At 36.2% G+C, this 10,816-nt stretch overlaps 1 protein-coding gene across 2 annotated transcripts in view; it reads right to left on the bottom strand.

Annotated features, from left to right (window-relative positions):
* Nucleotides 1-963: 963 nt before the first annotated feature.
* LOC134539501 (glycerol-3-phosphate dehydrogenase, mitochondrial) overlaps nucleotides 964-10,816 on the bottom strand; it is a 48,067-nt gene continuing 38,214 nt past the window's right edge. For both annotated transcript variants that reach the window (XM_063381577.1, XM_063381576.1), the window contains one exon: nucleotides 964-10,286. In XM_063381577.1, the coding sequence (XP_063237647.1) occupies nucleotides 10,152-10,286 (135 nt within the window). In that variant the 3' untranslated portion in view covers nucleotides 964-10,151. The remainder of the gene's footprint in view (nucleotides 10,287-10,816) is intronic.

The raw sequence follows: 10,816 nt of genomic DNA, 5'->3' as shown, positions 1-10,816 counted from the left end.
ATCGGAAAAGACCACTCGGCTGGCAACTCGCATACGACTTAAAACTCCAGCATAGGGCCCCTGGAACCAACATCTCCGATGAAGTCACGGCAGCCATATTGAATTATGACATCACGGCAGCCATCTCGAATGATCTTGACCTTAAACGTTTACCTTGACCTCAATTGCCTTCTTGTCATCTAGCACCCCAATCCCTGAATTTTGCAATTTTTCATTATGGTCACATTCTTGAATTTTTTTAATATGTTCACCACCTTGGATCTGATGTCACAACCTTTTTTATACGATGAAGTCATGTCCGCCATCTTGTTTTCGTCTGCTGGAGGCCGCCATCGTGGATGACGACACGACCACCATCCCAATTTTTTTTTCTGTTCTGCTGGAGGCCGTCATCTCGAATACCGACTTCTTTGTTTCTGCTACTTGTTCCTAGAGCACGCCAGCATAGTTCTGTCTTGTGCACATAAGCTGTCCTGCTCATTATCTTGAAAAATATCTCCCTCAAACAACATCCACCAATCGTGGCTGGCAGATTTTTCATTGTCTTGCCTAATTTTTAACATTCCACCGCCAAGCGATAACCAAGCCGCCTCCTCATCTAACATAAAACAAAATATCTTGTATATAGATTTTTTTTTATCTCTCCTTGCAGTCTGTTATAACTTTCTTCCAGGCCTCGACTGTACAACGTGATATCAGAATATCGCATGACTTCAGGTTTCGTCCTGCTCTCAAGGTAAATCTACGCAATAAAAAGTTGTGGAATGTAACCGGGCCCGGGTTATTTGTACAAATGAATATTTAGTTTATAAACATTTAGAATGAAAATATTAAGTTATCAATCAGTTGCATTGAAAATGCTTATTTATAAACTAATAGATAACAATTTTTCCAGCCTCTAACTATTATTTAGATTTTCCATAAAAAATTTCATTTGAAAATATATAACAAAAAAAAAAGACATTAGTTAAAAAAATTTATTTTCAACTTTTTTCAACACAAACAAATCAACAATAAACTTGTAAATCTATGTACAACAATAGCTCCAATTTTCATAGACTTACATTTTCAAAAACAGTATTGTGTTTAAAAATAATGGCATCATACTTCATAAGCTCAGCAAACATTCAGCTAAAGCCATAAAAAATAATTTATATTAATAATAATGACTTTGTTCTGAACAACGGGAGTAAGTAAGAGTTTTGGCAGAAAAAGTGAAAGCACGCAAATAATAAAACAAAACCTACTGAAAGACGTAAAGAAGAAGATATCTCCTTCAAGCACCCAGGTGCATGTTAACACAGCCCTGTGCAGAAGTCATGACCACCAGAGAATTAACAGGACATTATAATTAATACTATTTGAGTTTACAATATGACTAGAAACTGAACACTCCATTAATTACATCAAATCACAACCCAATCAATAAAAATTTTACAAAAAATTATTTTAATGGAAGACTTACCAAACAATAGGAAGAGAAAATAAATTGAACCATAAAATAACAGAATTACGTGTTACCACAACGTGACAGTTCTACGGTATTAGAAGAACAGATTTAGTATAAAATATTACATTTATAAGGTACACATTATACAAATTTAATTTATGCAGTGAAACCCTTTCACATTTCCTGTTAATTAGCTTGTTTAATACACTGGTATAATTTTACCCTCATTTTCTTGTTAATAAGCTTAATTTTTTAAATTATTTTCAGTTAACTTCTAAATATGGGTTGCACGCTTCTCCCACTTTGGTTGAATTTTCCCGCAAACTATGCCGAGGGAAATAATTACACCACAAACACATCAAACATGTATGTAAGGAGAATCGGCACACAGTGTAGTAAACACTACATATTCAAGAGCTCCAGGGCTGGGGAAGTGAACAATGGTGTCGCTCATTCGAGTTGCATTCATGTTTACAAAAATGTAAGATTTAATTTTATCACAGTAGTATGAAATTAGATTATGTAACGATGAAGGAAAATAATAAAATTATACTTAAACCATTCTTTTGAACCAAGCAAATAAAGGCTGTGCCGTTTCTAGGTATGGCACTCGTGATTTTATGAGTAGGTAATTAATTTATTCACATTTCTTTTTTTTAATCTTTCATGTTAAATAAATTTTAATATTTTTATGCAAAGATTGTATTTAATATTTATTTATCTTTACATATTTCATTGTCTTAATGTTAAGGTTTTGTGTAGCTATTTAATTAATAATGTCTTAAATGTGTTTGTTTCTATTATAATCAAATGTGTAAGGGAAACACTACTACAATACTGGTTCTATGAATATTTTGTTTTGTTTGTATAATTCTACTTATTGTAAACTCTATGATTTCTGTCGTGTCTAACGAAAAAGACTTACCTTGCCCTTTTCAATTTCTTTTCGGCCATTTGGCATGTAATTTTTTGGTGCGGATGTAAAAACCACCACAAAATGTAATAACTTATCTGTTACCGCCGTTTTGGGTGAGTAAATGTTTCGTCTGTGGGAAAAGTGTATCCCATGATAATTATTTTTTATGTTTGGAGGTTAATATTTTTGTGGTTTCATTCCATAGCGGTTCGAGTCATGGGCCTCATCCTGGCTTTGGTGTTCCAGGAATCTAAATTCATTTTTGGGAATTAACCTCTTCAAAACAAAGGCCAGAAATTTCATTATTATCATTATTATTATATTAAGGTTATGTAACTGTTTTAAACTTCTACGTGATCATCATGCAAGTTTCTACTATTGAACTTGAATCAACGAAATAATATTGATTTCTACACTTTGGAACATTTCCGGCAATTAATTTTCATTATGAAGAAAGAATTATAAGAAGACTTCAATAATTTAATATTTGTTTGATGAATTAATTTTTTAAATAATATTTGTTGATAAACTTAACCTGTTTTTACTTAAATCTAATATAAATACTTGGTACGTACCTAGTTGTTCACGAGCTCGTTACTTAATATATAATACTTAATAACATTTGTTAAAATGTTAATTGTTTTATTGATGTTTGTTTTACATTGTTGTTTTTACAAAGGCCTATAATTACAACCAGCACCAATCTGATATTTGTGTTATTTGTTCCCAGTGGTTTATTCCAATAAGTTTTAATTCCTTTTAACATATTATGTTTGGTTATAAAGGCAACATATTCTCATGTCTCTATAGTAATTTATACTAATCCTTTGGTTAATACATAATAACATAGTACAGCAAATGTAAACGATCCGACATATCTGAAACTTTCATGTGTTATAGTGTCCTTGGGTAACTTCCAATGCCACACATTGAGGTTATGTAGGAGGCTATAGCAGATGAATACCTTTCAGTCAAAACAACATGTCACAAGGCCATTAACAAAACTGTACCAAAAAAAAATCAATTCTTTCTGAGGAGAAACTACATGTCAACAACATACAACCTTAACAACAGATAAAACTGTGAAACATAAATATAAATAATAGTAAACTCATTAAAAATAACATAAAAACAAATATGTACATTACTATGAATAAACAAAATAGGAACATGCATTGAAAATTAAGTGCCTGTAAAATAGCTCACAGTCACAGAATTTGTTTTGTTCTAATTTGTTTCTGTGGCTATGCACGTAACTGGTAAAATTGATTTCTCTTTTATCTTAAAATTCTTGTAAGCATTTCAATAAACATAATCCTCATTCTTGCATTTTTTTTTACTTGTCTTTGACATTTTGTGTAAGAGAATCTGTAAAAACATTAAACATATACATATAAATATTTAACATAAATAAAACTTTGAAATTCATAATACTCCAAAAGGTTACAGTATGTGTGAGAAGTTGCCCGGGATTCAACTTGACAGGTTTGTCGGAACACAGAGTTTGCTTCACGCCAGAAGTTGCACACCACTTCTACGACACCCCCCGCAATCACAAGAGAACCAAACTGAAATAGATGAAAATAAAATGAACACACTAAATCATGAAGGTAAGAATACTTTATCTGTAATAGTTTAGGCATTTTTAGAGGTGATTTACCAATATTAACAAAAAAAACTAAAATCAGATGAAAAAGTTATTTTAAGCATACATCTTGGTATTCAAATAAGTATGCAATGTAATGTAATTTATCAATAAACCACAATGTACAATTTAGTGACGGATTGATCCTGGTTCTCGGTCTACCGATAAATTTATTTATTTCTGAAGCGAATTTCATTCTTCAACACTGGGCTATTATAAATAGGTTTGCAGTTTCTACACAATTTTTCTTTCAATTCTCGTAAGTTATGTTTACATTACAATATTTAAATACCTACAAAATCCTAATAAAATTAAAAAATACAAAAAGAAGTTAAGTACTGTATTACCCATTCCATTGCCAAAATAATCAATTAACCTACCGTTTACAAACTTACCCTTGATAAGTTGATATTGGCAAGATAATACACTTGATATATTATTTGATTGTATGGGTGTTAACAACTAACAGTTGAAGTTCAGTAAAACATAATTTTAAAAAATTAAGTTTTGAACCTAACCTCTCTTTCATGCATTGTGATTTAGAAATTTTTTTTTGTGGAGGTGAGCTGAACATAGGCTCTGGACTGTACTATCATATAAATATGTATTAAAATGTTAAATAAGTATATGTTTGAAGATGTACTTACGATCACAAGGCCAACATTTTTAACCTGACACTCGTAAAAGTTAAAACCTAATGACCCAGCGATGACTGATCTACATACATACAGAATATAAACACCAGCGCACTGAGCTGAGGCCACGAGCTACTGACTCAGTGTAGCAATCACTACCGCTACCCAGAGTCCAATTCTGTTCAGCTAAACTAAAATATAATCCAAGTTGAGTTGTACTGATTAGTCCATAGACCAATCACCACAATTCGAGAATTGAAACTGACCAGTCACGAACAACCCACTGCGATTCGACTTTGTTTAGGTTTGCTTAGCAATCGGGCTGCTCGGTGAAGTCATCTCGCACGTCACTCGGCGCGAAGCTTCCGACATGAGCCTTCACAACTGTCTTCGACTTTATTTACCCCAGGTTCGCCTATGACCGGTACATTACAAATGACAACACTATCCCTCTCATTCCTCCAGCACCGGCTGCTGGTTCCTCATGCGCCCTTGCCACGCCTTTCATGCCAGCCTCAGCACTTTCACCCCAATGAAAATAATGATTATGTTTTACAGAAGAAGGCTTCTTTCATTATTTCACTTATCTACCTATCTAACTCTATTTAATATCTACTCATTTTTATTAAATAAGTATTCAAACTAGCTTCTCTGAAATTAGGATTGAGTGTTTGTAAATATTATTTAATTTATTGTATTATATTTATATAAAATAACATGTCCGTTTGATAACTACACATAAATTTTTTCACCAAGAATTTTTCCAATTTTACCCAAGAATTTCAGTGTCTTGTCACCCAAAAGTTTTAAGACTAGCTATTCAAGAAATTTCTAGGTCTCTACTTATAATTCAACCAACATATCATGCATTAATATACTATTTTAACAGGACAATGTTTAGGGGTTTCATCCTCACCCATAACAATACATACTATACATAACTTGCAATTGCTTTGGTGTTTGGCATTGCAGTATTAATTTTTTAGATTTATTTTTTATAAATTAATTAATTTTTGAGAAAAAATAACGGAATTAAAAAATCTATTTTTCAAGCAATTTTTTATTGGTATGTCTAAATTAAATAATGTCCCAGCGGAAAAAAAAGTAGTTAATATGCATTACTAGATACTGCTGCACAGTGCTGCTTCAGCATCTAGTAGCTTGAGAAGCAACTATGCTACCCGGGGTCTAGGTGACTTCTTTGTGGTCAGATCATGGTAGAGTGGGGTGCTGGCAAGTCATGTTAAACAAACACACCATTTATTAGAGCATACTGTATATTTAGTGTGACTTGAAATTGTGGGGAGGCTAACGTACAACTAAGAACCGAGAACTAGGGATGTGCGGGAATAGGTTTTTGTACTGCGGGAAATTTTCGGGAAAAATAAATTATTCCCGCGGGAAACGGGACGGGATCGGGAAAATAAATTTTTTTTTTTAAAATTATAATATGAGAAGATGGCCATTTAAACATTTCTTGCAAAGTTAGTTGTTTCTTTTTTGCTGCTATTTCTTTTGTCTGCTTCACTTGCCCTTTTTTCAGCGGCGACTTCATATTTTTTAGCATCCTCAAATTCTTTTTTTATAGCCAGACATGCTACCATGCTCGCATCTCAAAAATTTTACGAGACACACTTTGCCAGGGATTAACTGTCTGTCAGACGTTCAAAATACTTCCAAACACTTTTAGGTTTACAAGTAACAAGCTGATCGGTTGCGACATCCATTATTTGTAGGCTGCTAGTTTGTTTTAATATACAACGGCATCGAAAATAGGAACAGATACTTTGCACAAGCCTTAATAAAGTAACGTCAGCCGACAAAGCCCGCCAAACTAAACAGTAAACAACTATTTTTTTCTCCCAAAGCAAAATCATAGATGTTTAGATACTCGTGAGCAGTGGTGTAAAACTACGTGATTTCATTTTTTTCAAAGTGCCAATACAGTTCTCTATATCGCCACTGCTATCAAGTAATGAGAACGGTTACGCTTCGTTATTAACGCAAGTCTAGTATTTCTTATATCTTTGGCGAAAAGGTTGGATTGCGCATGTGTTTTGTTTGTGTCTAAGAACACACAGTGGTTTTAGGTTAAGTATTCGATGGTGACGGCAATAACGTTATATAACTGACTATTCACGTATCTTGCAAATTTGTACCCTTGAAGAAATATATTTATGAACGCATTCAATATTTAAGGTACTCCATGTACGTTTTTTTATATTCCAATTAGATATGTGTAAACGATTATCATAATTCACTGCACACCACAGCTGTCGCTACGATCGGCATACGTTTAAAAGATGTTTTGCGTTTAAATAGTACGGAAACCCTTCAAAAATGTACGAATCCATAAAAAATATTGTTGTAAAAACAGTTTGAATTGATAAAAAACATTTTCACATGATTAGTAAACATTTGTAAATTTTTAAACAATTTCCCGAAAAATTCAGGAGTAATAAAATTACCGCCCGGCATTTCGGGAAGCCTATTTTCCCGACTTTTTTCCCGAAGCGTCGGGATCCCGCACACCCCTACCGAGAACTGATTTTTAAGAACTGGGAAAAAAGTAGAACTGACACATCACTAGTAGAAATAAATATAAATTAAGGAATTCTAGCAGACTCTCTATGGAAATTTAATTTTTTTTTAATGAAGATAACTCAATGGTCATAGGCTATTTTTAATGCAATTAATTAAAATAATATTATATGCATGCTTTTTATGATTTAAGCCAAGATATCTAGTATATGTAGTCAGATTGCACAAAACTGATCTTTTATTGTTTTGATCTAACTTATCCTCTATTCCTCCGGCCGCCCCTACCGTCGCCGCGCGGCGTCCCTCCAGACGCAAGCAAGTCGTGAGCATGCATTCCCGCCGTGGCCACACCACAACAACAGGCGCTCCACAATCACGGACAACACCTTCCCAACTTCTCACACTACTGTCGCACTCACATTTCATAATACATCACAATAATACATCGCTAGGGTCAATTATTAGAAGCCAAGCTTAAAAAAAAATTACCTCAAATAAATAACACAAATAAAACATACCTATTTCTTTGGTATGGTGTTCCACAACATCTGCTGCAAGAAATAGCATCTTACAACAGGAACATAATTTACACTCTTCTCATCACACATTCTTTGAAAACACCTTTTTGTTTGAATGGCATGTTGAAACGTGAGGAATGTTAGGGGACAGAAACAAATCATAACTGAGCAGTGATACAGAGTGGAATGTACAATGGGGTATTCATGTCACGTGAAAACCAAACATCAAACTCAATCAACACATACTGCGTAACAGGAATTGGAGAAACTGCTAAGACTTAAAAACAGAACTGACGAAGTGAGTTGCAGCAGTAATGCTTGCACAGTGTTGCCATGTCAACAAATACCCTCACCACAATGAGAAACTTGCTAACTACAGCACACAACTAGTAGCAACATCGTGTCACTGAGCTCGCATTAGTGCGGTTCCATGAGGCACTGTTCCGCCTGCTTCTTCCAGAAACGCTGAAAGGCTGTGTTGCGATCATACTCTAGGTCATCAATAGTTCGAGGAACGTATGTCTGTAAAGTTGCAGAAGCAAAGAGTAGCGCGCATGCACTACTCCAATAGCTGAGAGGCCAAGTGATCGCGGGAAGCAGGCGACGAGCTGGGTAGGCACAGTGGACGGCTGACGCGTGGGGCGAATAGGGCAGGGGGCTCCAGGCGAGTACTTCACATCTGCAGAGATGGCCAACATGTACGTGATGTAGGGAAGGCGATAGGAATTGCAATGGAGGCAGTGCACGTTTACCAAGGGCGCTTCACCAACAAAGTGTGCCGAATAGGACAGCCATATGACCTAACTAGCGTTTTCCTGAAACTGGCAGTTGTTATACCATTTAAGGTGCTGTACAGCAGACGGCTGGTTATTAGTGCGTGTGGCTATTCTAAACATCTGGCCCGGCAACTTGCCTGCTTCCCGAAGAACATTCAAGATCCCTGTATCCTCTCGGGCAGTGGAGTGGTACCCTGACGCAAGCGGAATTCAAACATGTCCACGCATGTAACTGCAGAGTTTTGTTTCCAGACACATGCACCTCAATAAAAATAGCTTGTTTGGGCTTTCCCTGCTACCCATTAAAATTATGGCCCACAACTTCCAAACATTATGGATGGAATTGTTTTTAAAATATTACAGCTCAATGTTTAAATTTATTAAAAAAAATAGTTTCACTGCTGAGTGTCACCTAAGTTTTATGTTCTTGGATAGAAAATTCATTTAATCTGAAATGGCTATATTTCACTTATAAACAGAGGGAAGATATAATTTTTAATTACAAAGGAGTATTTTTAGAAAGTTGGCATTGTTGAGACAAGGCTGGATGTGCGTATAATAAGACAAGAAAGGTCGACCCTGTTCCAAACTGCATTACTTAACTCTTCAAACACCGCCCATATCGCTTCAGAATATGCGTGAGGCAATCTGCTCTCTTCGGTTCTCAGCCTAGTCAAATGGATGCTTTATCACGTAACTGAAACTTAGAAATTGAGCTGTGATTCTTTTCACTGCCACATGTTCTTTCGGCCATGGAGAACTACGGCAATGGGGCCGGCAGAACCGGAGGGAAAGGAGGTTGCTGATAATACCGGTCTCACGAAGGGCAAGGGAGTTTTGGTGTGCCCGGGCTAGTAACGCCGCCTTCCCCCACCCACGCAAATAATTTTTTTTCTCTGTGCTCTTGATTCATGCTTTCAGTGATTTTATGTTTACTTCAGTGCAATGCAGAGAACATGTTTGTAGCATTTCATCGCCATTAAGGGTTTCTGTCACGTTTAATCTCATGTATATCGTTAATTCAAGTTAAACACTATCTCCACTGATTACTTAAACCTGTCCTTGTTTGAAGGTAGATGATGAAAACATGTTTTATTGCAAACTTTCTTACACTCACAGCAAACATTCTTTTTTTATGATTTTCACGGGTACTGCAATATTAGTTAAATTAATTTTAGCGATTACCTTGCTTTTAATTAATTGGTTAACAAGCTTTACTTTCTCTAAATCAAATTTCCATAATATTACACACAATATACCTTTCACCCCTTGTCTGCCAGCATTGACACAGCATTTGAATTCAGATGGACATGGGTTGCATACAACAGTGTTCATATTTCAGGCACCTGTGGTATTAACTATCACTCCACCCAACTTATTAAGTACTACTCAAAACTTCCCCGGAGAAATAGAATTAGCTAGCTAACTTTAAATCATAAAAAAAAAAAAACATGGTAGGGAACAGACTACAGGGCTACGAAGATCATGAATACTAAAGCACACTACTACAGTTACTTACATGTTTATATTAGCAGACAGTGAGGAGACACATGTCTGTGTCTGCATGAAGTGCAACAGCACTGTCTACCAACATGCAAGTATGTACTGAAAGTGAGGCGCGAGCAGTCGTGGACATGGCAACACCGGAGAAGGCACGGCGCTGCACGGCGCTACACGCCGCCGCCGCTGCGCTCCACCGAGATCTGCTTCCTGAGACTCTCCTGCTCGTGCCGCTCCTCCTCCAGCTCGGCCATGCGGGCGAACCTCGAGTAGGCCACGTGGCCCGACTTGATGGCCGACATCATCTGCAACACGCACTCGCTCACTCGCTCGCTGGCCTGTGTCTGCGGCACACTGCAAGTCCTCCTGCTTTCCAGGTCGACCAACACAACCCCTCTTCACGTGTATTTGTGTACATTCACATGCATTCCCAGTAACCCCTGCATGCACACTCTCTCCTCTCCTCACTTGCCGGCACCGCGACCGGTCGGGCGGCAGACACGGCTCACGTACAATAACTGCGCTGTTCACGGAACTTCACGCCACTGCTCAGATATTTTGATTAAACAATTTATACTTACTCGTGGAGTTGTATTTGTTAAAAACCAACACAAGTTAGTTATTTACGCACATATTCAACCACACAGTACAATGCATATATTTTTTTTAACCAATAATCTGCATATCGGTTGGAGTACATTTTTTTACACTAAAAAATCAGCCTAAAATATGTGGGTAAATATGGTATTCTTTTCTCCAAAATTTAAGTTCGTATGAGCGCACATAAATTTTTGCTCAAATCATGTTTGAATTAAATGAGAAGCACAGTCATTTG

Source organism: Bacillus rossius, chromosome 15 (genome assembly GCF_032445375.1).
Source record: "Bacillus rossius redtenbacheri isolate Brsri chromosome 15, Brsri_v3, whole genome shotgun sequence".
Lineage (NCBI taxonomy): Eukaryota > Metazoa > Arthropoda > Insecta > Phasmatodea > Bacillidae > Bacillus > Bacillus rossius.
The sequence above is the reverse complement of the archived record's forward strand: the minus strand, read 5'-3'. Positions and strand labels throughout refer to the sequence as shown.